At 44.7% G+C, this 19,054-nt stretch overlaps 1 protein-coding gene across 8 annotated transcripts in view; it reads right to left on the minus strand.

Annotated features, from left to right (window-relative positions):
• ELF2 (E74 like ETS transcription factor 2) overlaps nucleotides 1-19,054 on the minus strand; it is a 39,434-nt gene that overhangs the window by 7,982 nt on the left and 12,398 nt on the right. For 2 of the 8 annotated variants that reach the window (XM_055795046.1, XM_055795050.1), the window contains 2 exons: nucleotides 2,535-2,648; nucleotides 1,355-1,528 (listed from right to left, as the gene is read on the minus strand). In XM_055795046.1, coding sequence (XP_055651021.1) covers nucleotides 1,355-1,528; nucleotides 2,535-2,648 — 288 coding nt within the window. Of the gene's footprint in view, nucleotides 1-1,354; nucleotides 1,529-2,534; nucleotides 2,649-3,485; nucleotides 5,380-5,414; nucleotides 5,435-9,780; nucleotides 10,007-19,054 lie in introns of those variants that run through there. The other 6 variants (XM_055795049.1, XM_055795048.1, XM_027790116.2 and 3 more) reach the window with 6 other exon arrangements.

The raw sequence follows: 19,054 nt of genomic DNA on the forward strand, positions 1-19,054 counted from the left end.
TCCGCCTGCCCCTGCCAGAAGGCTCAGGAGGGGACTCCTCGGCAGGCGGCAGGCTTAAGCTGCTGCCTTCCCGTGCCAGGGGAATCCTCTCCCGGCAGGACCTGCCGCTCCTTCATCCTTCCACACTTCAGTGACCTTTTTACTCAAGGTAAACAGGCCCAAGCAGGGAGGAGGATCACACCCCAGGGCAGCCGGCTGTACACAGCCCATGCTTCTGCCTGCAGTTACAGGCAAGCAGCGACAGTACACTCTCCTACCTCAGGCATTAATTTTGGCTGATGAATAACGTTCTTCATTAAATGATGAATTTCACAACGCACTAATTCTGAAGACCAAAGTTACGGCTCTGTAACTATGGCTGAATGACCCTACACACTTAAGAACAGGGATTTGGAGTCTGTAATAGGAAAAAAATATTTACAAAATAACCTTCACAAAATTTCAGAACTCCCTGAGCACAGCCCTGTAACACAATCTGCCCAGTAACGACCATTCAAACACACAGAGGAATGTAAAGAAATAGTTCCGAACCAGTGTACGACTACAGCTACAGAAAAGCTTTAATCATAATTTTCTTGCTTATGCAATTTACCTTAGAGTTACAGTTAATTTGCTATGTTTGTTTCTGTTAACTCTAAAACTTAAGAGATCTTAGATGCACATTGCTTTATCGCTACACTGCATTTTTGCCCCCTCTAAATTACAAGTAAATATTCCATCTTAGTACGTCTGGAAGCTCTGAGAAAACAGTATTCCTAGTTAATGTGAATTGTATTGATGCCTGTAAGAAAACTGCTAGACCAGAGAGAAACCCTACCAGGTACCACCCTCCCATTTGGTAGCTGAACACTTGGAACTCAAACACCGTTCTGAACAGTTTCTCCCCCAAGACACACCCATCAGACAAATAAGATACTTCTCTCACAAAGAAGATCTTGTACTGATCTTGTAAACCGATTTATGGGTTTGTAAGTTACTATTTACCCTGCCACTTCATTGGAAGAATCCTGAGTGTACACACTCTCCAAATACATTCGTATTTCAGACACCAACGGTTACCCACACAAGTCCTCTTTGAATCCTTCTCTACCCATCCTCCACCTTCGTGAACTGTGCTTATAAACCACAACAAAGACATCATTTTCCTTTATGGCTTGGTGAAGCTCATTCTCTTGCTACTCTTTCCTTGTTGCAGACTCGTTTTCTAAGAGCTCACATTTCAGCCTCCAAGGAGTCCATGTGAGTATAGAAATCAGATCATCCAACCTATCTTCACCACTATCAACTGCACCACCTGCAGCAGTGCACATCAGAAGGCAATTCTGAGACCACTCCTACGAAGAGCCATACACACCTTTTTTCTTTTTCATTGGCTCATGGATATCGGGGGAAGTTGGAACAGGAGATGCATCCATCGGTTCAGACTCCTCCGTTGATACCTCCACCACAGTTTCTGTGATCACATCGGGTCTCATGGCTGCATGGATAAATTCTGGGGTTGACACACAAGGAGGGACAAAAACTTCCACTATGAGGGAAGTGGGGGGGGGGGGGGGGGGGGGGGAAGGAAAATCTGATGAAATTTCTACACGGTTATTTTAACATGTCTTACAAAAACTTATTTGAAACAAAAGCATATGCAATAGTATATAAAGATTCTGCTCCAACAACCTGTCACCTAGAAAAACAATCCAATCCCCAAAAATAGGCACGCTTGCCAGTATTGCTAGGCAGAAGACAAGTATCACACCAATATTCTTTGGAACTAAACTCAATTTTAAAGGAAACTAATTAGAGCTTAATCTTCAATCCTTATTCCAATCTCCATTTCCTATTTTGTAGCTTTTGGGGTTCAGTTTGACCATTATTTCATCCAACATATATTAAGTAACTTCAGAAGGAACATCAAGTTAAAGTAATCATCAACACTAAGTTTTGGATTTTTAAACTGATAATGCTTTGCAACATAGTGTGTTTGGATATCCTTTCTAAAACAGGAAGACAGACAAAAATACTTTTCCCCTAAAATAACTCTTTTATTTTAGCAATTTAAAATGTCAAATTCACAAATGGCTGGTTAGAAGTGACCTTTGAAGGGCACCTTGTCCAACCCCCTGCTCACGTCCAGCCACCTAGACCCAGTTGCTCAGGACCGTGTCCACACGGCTTTTGAATACCCCCCAAGATGGAGACCCCATGGCCTCTCTGGAGCAACGTGTGCCAGCGTTCAGCCCCACACACAATGAAGAGGTGTTTCCTAATGTACAGACAGAAAAGTTAATTTTAAATGTGTAGCCACTCAAAGATCTCCACCCGACCACCTCTCCTCAGATCAATGATTTCATCTGTAAGTATGCTTGTTATAGGGTGGAGAAATCATGTAAAAATTCAAACGAATCACTAGTTTTGAAATAAGCAAGCAAACATTTTAAACACCATACAGTTCTCCACAGAAGCAGGTTTCCCAATTCGCTTGTTTTACTAATCAGCGGACGGAGAAACGGCTCACGGGGCAGAAAGTGTGGCTGACATACCAGGACTCCTGGCATCTCTCAAGCAGGTAGGAGACTCCATATGAAGCAAGGCCTCTGCAGCTTCAATTGTCTTATCCGTGCAGTGCACATTACTTCCATGAACCGATGCTTCCACTGTAGAAGGATTAAAAAAAAATAAATGAGAACAGATTACTTGTGAAAGTCCACAAGTATCACTGTGCAACTGCACTAATCAATCTTAAGCATGAAAATCCTGAAATTGTCAGGTGTCTTCACACCTTTTATAACTTCCAGTAACAGAAATCTTTAGGGAAGACATGAGACAAGCAGAACCAACACTGTCACTTCTTATGATTAGATTTCTGGTTCACAACCAAGCTTCTCATTTCTATGAGGTGCTCAAGAGCTTACACAAGCAGACTTCTGGGATTTGTCTTCTGCCTTCGAGTTAACCAGAACAAGCCAGATTGTAATGAGGATGGTTACAAACACAGCAGAGCAGGGAAGCAGAACCGTCTTCAACTATTACCCCATTAAAATCTAAATGTCACCTCTCTTCAGGTTTTCAGTCTATTTGTATAAATATATATGTATAAAAAATATAAATATATATATATATATAAAAATACAAGATCAGTTTGCAGAACAGATATATCCGGTTTCATTTTCTGACACTAAAAACATCTGTGAGTTGGGTTTAGCAGGCTTGGTTGTTAAAAAACAAAACACAAAGCATAACAAAACAGTATGCAGGGGCACGGGGTGTTAAATGATAGCTAAGGGAAGAAGGTAAAATTTTATTTTTTTCAAGTTCTGCAAGTTTATAAAAAAATAATCAATCAAAAATAGTTTAAAGTAACTTCAAGAGAGCACACTAAAGCTTGATACAGCACAGCCCACAGCAACCCAAATGCAGCAGCAACACTAAACCCCCCCTCCCCAACTTATCAATTAAAACTACAATCCTATGCACAGCCAAGTATTCCTCACCCTTGCAAAGGTTTTTACAAGTAGCGACTGCAGAAACACCTGTTGCACACCATCCACACTGGGGCTAAGGTACGCGGCTCGCTCCAGTTGCTGTCCCCATTTATGGCCATCTGCTCAAAGCTGCACCGCTCCAGCAAGGCAGCCCGCAGCCCAGGAAATCTATCTTTAGCGTAAGCAGGGTCACCCATCTCCAGCGCCAGAGAACTAAACAGGATTCCATAATAACTCTCTATGAGAACTTCAAGGCATCTATCCCGTTACTGAAAACATCTAAGAAATGACCTGAGGTTCATTTGGTGAAAAGCAGGGAAAATACTGCTATAGCGTTGCTTTTGGCTTAGGAAAACACGCTAACAGATTTGTGCAGGCATGTATGGAGTAAAGCTTTTCAGCAAAATGCAGCTTATTTAAATGCAAGGATTAAAAACTTGAAAAACCTACTAGCCAGCGGACTAAAGACACAAACCAGAAGCTGAAAGTGAACAAAATCAGGAAGATGCACAAATGCAAAATTCTGGGCAACTGAAACGTCTTGCTGGACCAGCCCAGCTGCCCACCCACTGGCTGGCTGCTGGGACTCCCCCTAGCCCTCTCCTCTCCTGGGATGCTATTTAGGGAGCTTTATCTTTTGGAATTGCAGATGCCTGGTAAAGCTGACATTCCACCACCATGTCGCCCCAGGCTGGGAACGATAAAAGCCTACTACCTAAGGGCACAGGAAAATCACACTAAAGGGTTTCTATTGCAGCTCTGCCCTTTGGATTATCAGTGGCAGTAGGCAAGAGTTCTGCACCGTGAGCCCTTTCCCCAGCTGCAGTCCTGGGTGCTCCCATGCCCAGGCAAGCTGCTGGTTCTTTCCCAAGCAGCATTTTGGGGTGTCCTGAGTGAGAGGCTGAACACCTGCACTGAAACAGAGTGGCCCTGCAGGAAAAGCTCTACCTAAAGATTTTTTTTCTTTCTAAAGAGAAGCTTCAGTTTCATGGGAACTGATGACTAGAGTTTCCCCTCATCTACCTGATGAAACCTTCCACTTATCATCAGAACACAGGAATAATTAATATTCAGCTAGTCATTATAAATGTATTGATTCTACATCAATACTGAAATCCACAACTCCAAATCAGCATTTATTATTACCCTAAAGCATGAAAAAATATTTAAAGCAAAGCTTTTCCACCAGCTCCTCTGCCACCCCTGCAGCAAAGGACTGTATCATTTTCATTTGTTTCTGCTGGTTTCTGTGTTCGGGACAACTAGTTATCTTGCTTCTATGCAGATATCAGCTTCGATATATAAAGGACTTCTATAAAGAAACTCAAACAACAGTTGCAAAATTTCAATTGTAAAAAGAGTACTGATTTAGCTTACTGAAGTCACCTACTCCTAAATGCTTAAAAGCCTACAAAATTTTCCTACTTTTATATCCAAAGTATTTCCCATAGCAAGCAGTTTAGATGCTGCACCACAAGAGAGATGTACTTAACAGAGAACAGGAACAAGGCAAAAGAGACAGCTGAAAGCCATCTTTGTACTTCTGCAGCTTTATGGCATTCTGCTGAGGGGCTAGAGCGGAGGGAAAGGAGACACAACCCGCCTAGCATTAGGGACTAAGGCTGCAACCCCCTAACAAAAGAGCCAAGGAGCAAAGGAGCCACCCAACCTCTGCCCAAAGCCAGCCTTCCGTTTCCAACAAAACCAGCACTATCTACTCCTCACAGGCTTCTGCCATTTGAAAATACATGCTTCACAAATGTTTTTCCAGCATGAGTTACTTAGGTCTCCACTGAAATTGCCACCTAAAAAAAAAACCCAAGCAAAAAATAGTAACACTTCTGGCTTTGGCTGGGACAACACACATGCTGTCTGTCTATCATGACAGTTAACAAATTAGCCTAACATTGCCAAAAAGACATCTATTAAAGTAGTTACCAAAACAAGTGCTACAACCAAGTTTGAAGTCTTCTCAGCTACCTATATTCTCCTGCAGCCAGTCCCTGGGTTTAGCCTGAGGAGCTTCTGCCCACCCAGCAAGCATTAGGAGTCTGCAGTAGTGCTCAGGCAACACTACTGCACCAAACACATTTGGAAGAGAAAAGTGTGAATTTGTAACTCAACGTAAGTTTTACCTAAAACATCTTTTTGCCGCTCTAGAAAATGTTGAATAGAAGACAGCAAGTCAGAGTGTTCAGTCAGGGGACGTGATGAAAAATACAGCTAGAAAAGATATCCCAAAAGATTAAGTGGGGGAACAGGTTCTCTCACAGAGGGGATGGGACAGGGAAAAACCAGGCGGCTGTTCTTGCAGATGGCTAGATCAAGTGTCATCAACACTTGGTAGCACTTCTCACAATAAAGACAGGGGGTGGGGGGGAAAGTAAACGAAAGGAGTAGGATTCCTCAATTAGAAAAACAAAGCCTACTTCAGTCAAAAGCCATCACCACAGAAAATCGCTGGCAGCTACTTACCATGCAGTACCTATCAGGCTCCTATAGCTTGTGCCAGACAAACACACATCATCCCAGCAACCTTAATCATCTCTCAATACATCCAAGGTTGTGATGCACAAACACAGTATCACTGTGGGCAGAAAAATTTCTAACCAAATAATGACGTGTACGAGCCTTCTCTTTAAAAACGTCCAGACTGACAAATTTTTTATTATAATTATACTATCAGCTTACCACTGTACACATATATAAGACTCCGAGACTACAATAGCCTGTATTGCTTGAGTAAACAACTTAGTATGGATCCCTGTTACCTTATATATCCACTTCAGGAAGAGTATCAGTTGCCCAAACAAAGCAAAAGAGTTTAATGGATGGAAGTAAATTTCCCAGACTTTTGGTAAGTTGAGTAACAGGAGAACGGCCATTTACAGATCTAGATAGAACACATCAGAGCTAATACCACCACTTACCTTTCATTCTTTTAAACCAAATCTCATCCTACTGCTCTTATGAAGAGCTCTGATTCTCTGGCATTTTATTTTAATTTAAAAAACCCTTCTGATCTGTTTTCAGGAAAAAAAAAATTCCTCTTAGAAAATAATTTTTAAAACGTTAACAGTTAACTAGGCTGGTTGGGTCTATCTTCACTGTTGACCGAATGTCTTCTAGCTTCACTTTCTAAATAAATAGCGCATACAGTAGATTATTCAAGGCTCTCAACAGCTGTTACAAAATACCAAACTTGGTAATTAAGTCTAACAGGGCCATACTTTAGCTTTACAGAAGAACATATTGGCAACATATCCATTTTGAAACAATGCCCCAGTTTTAACCTAAAACAAGAGTAACAAAACGAATTAAAGCAAAAGAAGAGAAGAAAAAAAACCAAAAGGAACCGAAATTTTCAAAACAGTGCTTCTTGAAACTATGATACAGCTCCCCCCTCTTTATCTGAAGACCTATCAATGTCTGCATTTACAAGGTCAACACTTAACTGTAGCACCTGATTTACAATAGCTTATCCTTTAATACTATCAGGCAACCAGAGCAATACTTTAATGAAGAATTCCCAATTCCAAGCATGGAACTCAGTCAAGAGTGACTACACATAAGCTAACAGACCTCATTTAAGTTTACTGGCGTTCACATGCTTGTTTTATCTCAGCATTTAAAAGACCACAGTAAACAGTAGTAGAAGGCAGTAACAGTGCTTAAACCACATTTTAATTAAAAACAGCTGAATTGCCCATATAGCTAACACCCAGAAATCTTTCTGCATGCAACACTTGACTGGAAAAGAAAGCATTTTCAGTTTACTGCTTGTTTTACGGCAGACATTTGTTGAGAACCTGAAGAACAAATTCCTTGGGTTTTTTAGTATTTCCCTAAGCCTGGCTCTGTTCATTCAGAAGACTTTCAGCTGCATACAATTTAAGGATGATACATAACCCGCTGCATAGCAGCAATCAATGATGAAGACAAGAGCAAACACCTGAAATGCTTGTTTCCCTGTGAGCCCTATCTGTTATCAGCCCAATACTGAGAGAAACATCAGCTACGAAGCCAAAACCTATCTTTGTAAAGTCATTTAGGAGTTGCTTTTAGAACCAGCAATTGAGGTAAGGCTGGACTAAAATTGTTACTGCTTCAGGTTCTTCTCCCAGTTACCAAGCACTGTGAAGTTTTGCCAACACTGAGGCCAGCAGCCACGGGAAAAGGCAAGGCAGAATTAATATAATCCCGTAGGATAAAGCATTCCTCTCTTAAATCCACGTGATAGCATCTACATACGTAAATAAGTAAACAGATATGTCATCCTGACAGTATATACAGATGGGAATACTAGACGTGCATAGGTATCTGTATCCCTCACTGCAATGCAAATATATATACATATAAAAAATTAAGTCGGCTGGGCTAAGGACATCAGAAAGAGCAGCACAAAGGTCATTTGTTATCTATCCAAGGGTTGACGCACAAGCAGTCTAGTTACACCGTTGACACAATAATCAACTACTTTAACGTTCTCTATTTTATCAACAATAAAAAGCAAAAGTCAACTAACTGAAATCTCCTGCAGCAGTGAGCCCTGCAGAAATCCGAGAGGTGTGTGTTCTACTGGTGAAGCAAAGCAATCTTCTTCATATACGGGAAGGTGTCTAAACACTCCACTTTTTCTGTTCTGCAGCAGAACAGTTCTTCGTTGCTTTGTTGTCTGGGGGGGGGGGGGGGCTGTTTTGCATGTGGCTGGCATTTGCTCCCCCACTCTGAAAAATCCTGAGTGTCTTTCCACATTCAATAAAATAAACCATTACAAAAAATGCGACTGGCTCCCCTTTTTTTAAAAGAACAGCTTAACACACTGGTTAAGTGACGGAGCATTTACCCTTCGCACGCCTCCGTGCTAGCACAGACCTACAACGCCGCACGCTGCGCGCCATTCCCACCGACTGCTTTAAAAAAAGTTCAGCTCCGCGTTGGAAAGACAAAAATAAAACCGCAGCCGGCACCGCCCCGGTGGAGAACGGCAGGTCTGAAACGGTTATTCCTTTCGGAGCGGCGAGACCCGGCCCGTGCTGGCCCCAGGGCTGCACCGCACACAGGGACGCACGGGGGGCCGCCCCGCGTCCCACCGTCAGGAGCGGCGGGGTTTAACGGAACCAAACCAAGCCAAACCATGCCCGGTTCTGAACGCGGCCCCGACAAGACGCCGGAGCTCGGGTAAACGGCCTCGTCCCGGCAGAGCGGCTCAGGCGGGGGCTTGAAGACGCGACGGTGCGGCGGGACTGGCCCCGAGGTGCGCAGCACCTGCCTGGGCCGCCGGCAAGGAACGGCACTACCGCGGCCTCTCTTCCACTCCCAGCACGGAGCCGCCCATAGAGCCCCGCTGCGCCGCGCCTTCCCCGGCTGCCGGCCCCGGGCCGGGACGCGCGCGCGCCCGCCCGCCGGGAGGGGCGGCCACGTGCGGCCCGGCGGCGGCGGCGCCCCCGCTTCCGTGTTTACACTCCGCTTCCCTCCAATTCCGTGCGCGCCCCAACAGCCCCGCGGGGCGCCGCCACTCCGCCGCTCGCCGCGCTCCCATTGGCGGCCGCCGGCCCCGCCCCGCCGCCCGCCAACGGCGGCCGCCCCTCCCCTCCCGCTCGGGGGGCCCCGGGGGAGCGCGCTGCTTCCGCTACGCAGCGCGCGTGGGGGAGGGGACGCGCGCCCCCCCCCCCCCCCCCCCCCCGCTTCCCCCCCCTCCCGCTTCCCCCCCCTCCCCTCTCCGCACACGTGGGCCACGGCCCCCGCCCGCGGGCGCCTCCTCCCGCTCCGCCGCCGCAGAGTTTAAAAGGGCACGGGGGGGAGGGGGGGGGAGATGGCGGACGGTGTCGGGGGGGGACACGGGAGGGTGGACACATGGACGCGCAGCGCCCGGGGAGGCCGGGCCGCGGCCCTGCGTACGGAGCGGAGCGAGGCAGCGAGCGCTCGGCCTTCCCGCTCAGACAGCGTGGCGGCGGCGGGAGGAGGGCCGGCCCGGCCCGGCCGGGGGAGGCGGGAGGACAACAACCTCGCACACTTCCTGGTTCTGACCCCGGCCGCGCAAACCCCGCAAAACTCCGCCGCCCGCCCCGCCACAACTTCCGCCGCGACGGCGGCAGCGGGGACGCCCGCGCCGGGGGCAGGTGCCGCGGAGCGCCGGCGGCCGCACGCCGGGCCGGCCGCACGGACGGGATCACTTCCTGATTGCCCCCCGGTGCTTCCCCTCCCGCCGCCGCAGCTTTCCCCCCCCTCCCCGCTCCCCGCCGCCATCCCTTCCCGCCCCGGCGCTGCCGGCGGCGCGGTGCAGCCGCGCGGGGCAGCTTACCGGCCCGGATGAGGAGGTCGAGCTGGTTCGTGGGCCCCTCATGCAGGGACGTCGCCATGTTTACGCTGCCGGAGCGGCTTCACATTGACCGGCGGGCGGACGCGCGCCGGGAACGCGCGCGGGGCCCGGCGGCGGGGCGCGCTCCCGCGGGGCGGCGCGGCGCGGGCGGCGGATAGGGCGCGCGGCGCGGGCACCGCCACGGCGCGGCGGCGGCGGCGGCGGGAGCGCTTCCTGCGGGGCGGCGCGGCGCACGCGATCCTTCCGCCGCCGGCCTCAGACAGGAAGTGCCGCGCCGGCACTCGCCGCCGCCGCAGCGCGGGACCGCCCGCGGGCGGGGGAAGCCGCCGGGGCCCCGCCGGCCGCCCGGGGCGCGGAGAGTGCCTCCCCCGCCGCCCCGCGGGAGCGCGGCCCGAGAGGCGACCGGGGCCGGCGGCGGCCCGAGCGCCGGCCCCGCCGTCGCCCCGCGGCTCGCCGCTCCGTGCCCCGCTGACGCGCCCGGAGCGCTGGCCCCGGCCCCCGCCTACCGACACAGCCCCTTTCCACGGGGGCAGCGCTCCCCTCGGGATAAGCGCGTTAGTCCTCACCCGGGCAACCTTAATCAGTCCGGCCCTAGGCTAATTGCCGGGCCACCTACTCCAGCCGTGCTTTGCCAGAAGGCTCCGGGCTTATGGAACGCGATTATCCCCCTCGTCCCCCTGACGGGAGCAGGGCCGAGCCCAGGGGAACTTCAGGCGCCTTTTCCAGCCCGCCTGGGGCCCCATCCTCATCAAACCCACCCCCCGGGCACATCCGCAGGGACAAAAGCTGCATCGCTCGCTTAATTGAAAATACAACCAGCACCACCGCTGCGCAGGGATGTCTCCTCTCCCCTCTGAAGAACAACCCGCTTCAGCAACACCGCAGCCTGCCCGGCCCGCGCTGCAGCTGCACAGCGGCACGGCGGGAGAAGATGCTCTGCAGGCTCCCCGGCTGAGTCCCTGTGCTGCTCGCTGCTTACTCTCGGGGTAAAACTTCAGAGCTGCATGCCAAGAGCAGCAGCTGTGCCAAGAAGACCAAAGTATGTCCCGCACAGAGATCACACATAGGAGCCTGCACAGAGCTACGCATGGAGATCATGCATAGGAGCACGCATGAAGAAGCTACACTTGGAGCTCACACACAGGAGCCTGCACAGAGCACACGCATGGAGCTCACGCATAGGAGCTCCTGCCTTCACGCCACGCACACCTGACGAGGCCCGTGTTATTAAGCCATTAGCAAAAGTATCGAGCAACCGCTTACTGCCCAAAGAGGCTCCCCTGTACACAACAGCTTCACAGCTCCGCTACAAAAAGGTGAAGGGCACCGGCTGCGTCAATCTGACAAGAAGGTGTCTCTCCCTTTTTTAGTAGTTTTAGTAATTTTTTAGTCCTCTCAAGTTTTAGTAGTCCTAGGACCTAGACCACATGCAAACATTTCGAAGCATTTTTCCCCAGCACAGAAATCGCAGAGTAGCATTCAGCATAAACCACCTCCAACTGGCACATTCAGGACCTCAAACTTTTGACAGGTCATACACCTGCTGCAACTCTCACAGCTTCTTAGGAATACAATTTGACAATCACGTTTATACACACAAATAAAAATTCAAGCATTTTGTAGACTTCACTCATCTATTCCTGGCTGTAAGGAATTAAATCTTTTCATCACCTCAACAGATAACGAATGAGACCTGCAAGCGACATCACTCAGTCTCACATTCGAGCCGTGATATCTAAAGGTAGGTCTGTGCGGAAGTTTTGCCAGCCGAGCTCTTTCCAGCCAGAAGCATGGACAAAAAAGGCATGCTCTGCCAGCTGTGACGGCAACAAGCTCTCATGCAGATACAGCTCTGCCAGCAGCAGAGTGCTCCTGTCAGCTTGTGTTATTCAGAGAGGTGGAACAGCAGTGTTAACAAGAATTCCTTCTGTCAGCATTTCCACTAGGGGACTCTGCTGTATTCTCCAGCAGAAATTTTTCTCATGGAGACAAGCCCAAGGACAAGTAAAGGCATTTTAAGTAGGCGTGCACTTTAATGTGCAATAAAACTTCATAACCCTTCATTAAAACATCCTCAAATTGACGTGGAAACCTCCTGCAGCATAGTTTAGCAGCACCGTAGATTCAACTTGCATACAGAGTATGGAAATACCTGCGCACTCATGTCACTTTGTCTTGTGTACCTACTGTTATTAAAAACCATAATTTACCTCCACTTCTCTTCAAGCTGTTAGGTCCGCAACAACAAAACACAGTTAAAAATAGTTTTCCAGTTTAGATCCAAATCAAAAGGTGCACTAAGACACTAAATACCTTTGAAGATTCAGACCTGTGTCAATAGGTGTTCACACTTACTTTGGAAAAGATGCATTCACAGCTTGTCTGCTTTACTGTTCGCTCTGCAATTCAGTGGGGATTGTTTACTGATTGCAACTTACAGTCACAAACGGGAAGCATTTGACTCCTGTCCAAGTTGTTCCCTCAACCCGCTATGGGTGGAACAAAGTTCTGAGTAAGATATGTGGACTCCTTGAATAAGTGCATTCAAGTAACTGGCACGTGTAATTTTTGACAAACACCATGTGTCCAAAACAAATAAAAAACCCAGTATAAAACATCAAGTTCTTGATCTAATAACGGTTTTCTAAGCAACATTTATTTACTACTGCGAGCACAGACTTAGCACAGTGTTTGCCAATTCACATGAAATGGACTCGAACAGCTGCACACATTATTCTGATTCTTCGCTCTCCCTGATCGTACATGGAGAGAGTATCTTTGGATGCCCAAGGGATTCCAGTCAGTTCAAAAAAGTCCAAGCCCATGCACTTCCAAGATTATAATCTACACAACTACCACAAATCTATGAAATGATCACTTTGACCTGTGCCCAACCTATTTATACAAGTATAGTATTAAAGCATAACACTGTCTTTAAGGAGGAATGTGATTTTTCCCAGAAGTTCTGCAGTTCTGTTTAAACTATACGATTTCCATAATTTTATGCTGGACACTAATTGATTTGTCACACTAATAAAATCTTACCATTTCAGGGGAAGAGAGACAGTCAATAGAGAAAAAAGTAAACATGCTCTTAATTTTTTCACTTCTTTTAAAGCCTCCTTTCTAGGCAGAAGGCTAACAAAGAGCGCTACAAAATCTACTCAAAGAGTGCTGGTGGCCCAACGAGGCAAGAAGTATTTACTGTAATGTAACAAGACAACATAACATTACAGATTAACTTATGTTTCTCTGGCATGAAAAATGTAGAAAAAAATAACAGAAGCAAACATCATCATTCTTTGTCAGCCAGAAATATATTTCTTAGCCTACTATCTTTTCTTAACTGTTAAATGTACAGAGACTAAGCTTTACCGTAATTTTGTAAACCACAAGCTCAGCTGTCAAGACAGCCAGGTAGACCTACATGCTCATCCCATGCTACATCTACCAGCTGCCAGAAACAACAACAACAAAAAAAGTCAACATGTTCTAATATGCAGGAAAGCTACCATTCAAAACTGTGCTTATGACACACAGGAATGTAGTCAGTCGTAAGTAATTTCAAGACAATAACAAGTTAGCACATTTTTAGCTGACAGCACCTCCGTGCCTGTGCACTTCAGAGTCTTTGGTAGATAAGGAACTTGGACAACAGGAACACCCAAGTGAATTGTATCCCGCTACTTGTACAAACACACAAGTAAAACACGTATCAACTCACACTTTCTTGTCAAGGGATACGGACAACTTTGTTCACATCAAAGGAAATAAGCTTCACTACTTCTTTGCAATATACACCAGTTAAACTTCATCCTGATTATTTTGAAAAAGTGAAAGACAACTCAGGAGAAGAAGCTGGATGCGATTAAATGTATGAAAGGCCACGGATGTAAAAATTCAAAATACGAAAAACTAAAAGGTTTCAGCATAAGTGAATGGGTGTGGGATCAATTATCTCAAGCACTTCCTTGAACAGCCCTCAAAACTAATACAGCATTCAGTGGCTACAGAGGAATTGTCAGTCTCCTCTCCTGTTGTCTCCCATGCAAAGTTGCCCTACCCACAGTTCTGACAAATAGGTTGAAAACATTCCATGGTAACAGACTGTAGTTCCTCTCAGAAAACTATTTCACAAGCTTTGTGACTTGAAAAGCTTCAAGTACAGCCTGCCAGCAGCACTTCACTAACAGCAAATGATGAGCCAAGAAAGAAAAAACTCCACACATTTAACTACTTTTAGCCAGAGAGGTTTCCAGTTGTATTCTAGTATGACAAAGCTACCCTGGGAAAAAGCAATTATCATAAAGCAGTCACTTATTGTTACAGAGGTGATATGTCTGACTTCATTTAAGCAAGTAGTCAAGGGCAGATGGCAATCTGTCCAAGGGTAGTATCTGCAGTCTACATGAGAAATTGCAAGCAACAAAAGAAAAACAAAACTGAAGGTTTTTAGCTTGGTTGACATTTCAAGTAACTTCAGAAGTCCAAGTATGTCCTGTCCTGAGCATCAAAACTGCCTACAAATTTTAAATAGTTACAGAAAGGTCAGTTTTTCCCAGCACCCTGAAGAAATTCACATCTAATACTTAGAGAAGTAGTTGCTGTCCTCAACAGCAGGCTATCAAATTGTTGATAATTATTAGTGCATCACAAGGATAACAATACAAGGAAACATGTTTAAGTTAGATTCCAGAAACATGCAAGAAGACGCAGCAGTCTCCTTTATCAGCACATCAACATAACCATTACTATCCACTGTGGATTCGTGGTAGAAAAACTCAACAGTAATAGCAAAATAAACTCAAAAGTGTCCCTGGAGGAACCAGGGAAATACTGAGCAACAGGGTCAGTGACCACACCAAATTTATCTTCCTGACTACACCACGTGGAGTCTAGTTATACCAAAGCCATGAGTCTGTCACAATCTGCACCTCTGATCAGGATCCTGGTGTCACTATTCATATGGCAATTAGTGATTCCACACAGAAAAACAGGTGTGTTCTCAGGATTTGGTACTACCTTTGACAAACAGAAAAGGAGTTACTCAAAATAGCAAGTGTCTACATTACAGCATTACTACCTGTGAATGTGGAACCAGAAAAAAATCGGCTGTCACAAAAAAAAAACCCCAACCAAAATTGATATATGCACTTCCCTGCCTCATAATGAAATTCCTTAACTTCAGGGCAGTCTAGCTAAATCAGGTATTTACATCACACATTACATGATTTTACAAAATGGACAGTATTTGAGACTGGTAATAGGCTGGCATATGAATTATGCCACCATTAAGCAACTTCTCTGTTCAAGCCCTAGCATTTACAATTCCTTAAGACTTCTCCATTAACAACAAATGTCTGTTCTATAAGCCCACTGAACCTTTATAAGGACTAAATGTCCTGCTCAAACACATACGGCTTCACTGTGATCCTAGAATTTGTCAAATACAACCTCCCTTTTAATAGACAGATGACCTTTTAAAATTGTTACTTTCAACTTTGTCACTGTATTTTTGATCAGTAAGGACCACGATGGTTTTGGCATGCCATACTGCATTCTAATTTCAAGATACAAACCACAAAATTTTTCAGCTCACATTAGTATAATGCTGTGGCTGAGTCTTCACAGTAACATCCGGCAATTTCTCACTCCCAGCTGCAACTGGAATTGGGAGTTGAGAGGAGCGTGCATCTGTACATCTCAAGTCCAACCCATAATGCCCCACACTAGCAAGCCATTCAATTAGCCTCACACCAGCCTCATAAAATAAAAATTATGCCTGAAATGAGTAGTTAAATTAGGCTTTATCACAAGCCTTGCAGTGTTCTTTCAGTATGAATGGAGCACTGAACACACCAAGGCAGAAACCTGAAATCTAGAAGGAACTGGACACCGCAACCTGACTGTTACTGTCATGTTAAAATAGTATCATCCATAGAGCAGCTGCATAGCTCTTTTCATTAACTTCTCAGAAAAGGAAACACCAGCAAGGATGACATAAATTTTAGGTTGCAGCTGAATTTTATTTCTGAGTTAAGAATGTTACTGAGAACAGTATATGCCCTGGGCGTAACTGCTCCAAGTGCTATACTACAGCACATGCAATGGGAGGGGGATCGTTTTGTTTCGCCGTCATCAACATTTAACTAGGAAAAACGCAACTGATTTCTTGGCAGAGTGGGAAATCACACGGATGTAGCAGCAGCATGGTGTCAAAAATAAAATTAGTTCACATTCAAAGGACAAATTCTTAACCCATGAATGTGTTAGAGGCATCTAATTCCTGCAGTAAAGCAAATACTGCACGCAAAGTTTTACCTTGCTTTTGTCTAGCTAACGGGCTTCATCTTAGCTCTTTGATGAAGGCAGTACCAACTTAAACTGAGAGCTTAATCAAGTTGTTAGAACGTCCAAACTCTTGTTTGTAGTCAGTTGAGCCTTCTAAAGCAAACTGCTCTCCACTTTCAAAAATCTCATCAAGCTGTCAGCGTAAGGAAATTAAGTTCAACCAATAGGATATGTCAACACTACCTGAACATATACCAGATGTTAGTGTTAACTCATTTTTTTTTAAGTCAGTTTAATCAAATAATGTCTGGACAAAATGGATGATCACAATGTTTTGTTGATCCCTTACACACACATGCCGTAATCAAAGGTAAGATGCTAACCAGACCTAATACTGAGCTCTTAGTATATGGTATTAAACAACTGATGAAAACTTAGCTGAGATAACCAAAGAGTTCACAGGCTCAACTCATACAAAAGAAGTCAAGGGAAGCAGTTTTAATTATAATGAGAGAATACATATAAAAGCAGAAGGAAGAACTAGTAACTAAAGACTTTATATAGAGATATAAAGCTGGTTTCAACGGTGACAACAGTCTAAGTAGCAATCTGAAATTTCCTCTGTAAAAAGATTTGCCTTGAAGTATATTTTTTATTTATGCATTTGTTTAAATTGGAGGAGGAGTTAAGCCTAAATCTCACTGTTTATTCAACCTCCTCCATCCTTAAGAATGGTTATCATTTACATGTTAGTTTTAACTGAACTTCCTGGTAAGGGGGAAAAAGTATTAGAAGATTATAGACAAACATACCATCATTGTTGTCTTTGTAGGTCAGTATTTTTCCATCAGATTGTAATCCTGGAGGGGCTCATTTTCAGATCCCCATTTTTTCATGCAGATCTTCTACCCCCCTGTGGCAATAACATTTTCAGAATTAAAACAGACTTTCAACTTGCACCACAGGGAGGATTTCTGATGGAACATCAAATGAAAAAATGTGGTGACAGTTCACAGGTCAAACGGTATTCTCAACTTCTTGAATGCAGTGGTTTTGTTTCCTCTTTAATCTTACAAATTGTGAGGGAAAAAAAACCCAATACTGTACTTGTAACTTTGATGATTAATAAAAAAAATAAGGGGAAAAATACTATTGATACAAGAAGTTAGATTCACTGAATCAATTAAATCAGAGTGTATAGTAGCAATATGACTTTGGTATACCTCTCATAGTGATCAAGCTTTACTGTACCTACAGCAACATCTGCTTCATAGCTGCCTACTGTTCAACAAGATTTGTAAACAACAAATAATGCTAGTTTTGCAAATTCATCGTAAGTGGGGTAACAGAGAAGAAAAATAGGACCTGTGCAGACATCAGATCAGCACAAAGAGAGTTCAGAAAGTACTACCCAATTTTAATGACAATGTTCCCAATAACTTGGCGTTTTTAAAACGGCATTATCCTACTGAAATACTCATCTAATGCCTTACTTGACTAGAAGGCTAGGCATCACCCGTGTACAAGATCTGCTGATCATGACTGTGGTACCTTCAACACTGCACATATGGTAAATCCAAAGATTAGATTACCCCCATTAACACACCTACACATCCACCGCACAGGTTCTGTGTCATGACCAACAAACAGAACTATAGCAACTGTTGATTTCAGACTGACTGATTCTTTAAAGTCAGCAGCTTCTGCTGTTAGGTAAACTACAAAGATTTTGCTGAATAAATCCTAGAATTGAAGTGGTAATTAACGACAAATAACTACTCGGGAAATGGAAGCCTACAAAATCTGGATATTATTGAAGAATTGTTAAGAAGGATGTATTGTTTATGATGCAAACACTTTCACTGTTGCAGGAAACAAACTTCTAAGACTGTAACACTCAGAACCAACAGTCCAAAGGTACCACTCCTAAGAATATCATACACACAGGAAAAGAAATTTAAACACTCTGTCAATCTAAAGCTTATACTTTTCCTTTCAAACATCATAAAAGGCACTCACTACTTCCACTCAGAATGTCATTCGGTCATCTGAGAAGATCAAAATTCCTACATTTTGTTTTCCCTAGAAAACTCCTTTGTCAAGATTTTTTTATATTCCAAGCAAACAGGCAGTTTTCTTCTGGAACAGGACAAAAAAAGAAAAAAAAAAATCTAACTTGAACCATTAAGTCTTTCTTGCTGGTTAAAAGACTCTTCGGTTTTACTTTTATAGTTAATGGATTAATTTTATAATTAAAGGATTAATGATCCCTGATTAATGAATCAAGATAGATTATTGGGAAACAGGCTGGAAAGAGTCTGACAGGCAAAACCCCCATACTCTGCTAGAATTAACTAAAAATTCATCAGTAATTACAGACACAGCTATTTGTAATTATTATATAGCCTGTATTATTTGAATTGTGGTTTCATAAGTGCAGGAAGTTTTTTAATACAAAACAACATTACAGGTCCTGATTCTACATTTAGATCAGCACCGACAGTCCCTACAGTCCACAGTGTCTCAAATCCAACCACAGAACAGCAAACCACTAACAGAACCATTCACTGCACAGCACAAATCATCTCTTCAGTGTCCCAAGTAATTTTTACCACATCAGCTAGCCCATTACATTTATCACAAGGGGTACTGATCCCTACCTCTGAAGGCTAGGATAATACTATGTTTTACTAAATTACGCAGCTTTTGATTAGCTGCAAAGTAGCTGGAGGCTCTTGGAATATGTATGCTGTAACACTGTAAAGCATGTAAATCAGTAGTCATTGGAATTGCCAATGGACTGTCACAGGAAGAAGAAAAAAAAAAAAAAACACCAGGTCCATGGCCAACAGTAGAGATACTGACAGCTGGGTGTGTATGACGTTACGTGGATATGTATGATTTCAAATACTGCCAAGACTTCTTTAAGATGAGCTTTTAGTATTTACCATGCTGTCTGTAGAGT

This window comes from Falco peregrinus, chromosome 2 (genome assembly GCF_023634155.1).
Source record: "Falco peregrinus isolate bFalPer1 chromosome 2, bFalPer1.pri, whole genome shotgun sequence".
Lineage (NCBI taxonomy): Eukaryota > Metazoa > Chordata > Aves > Falconiformes > Falconidae > Falco > Falco peregrinus.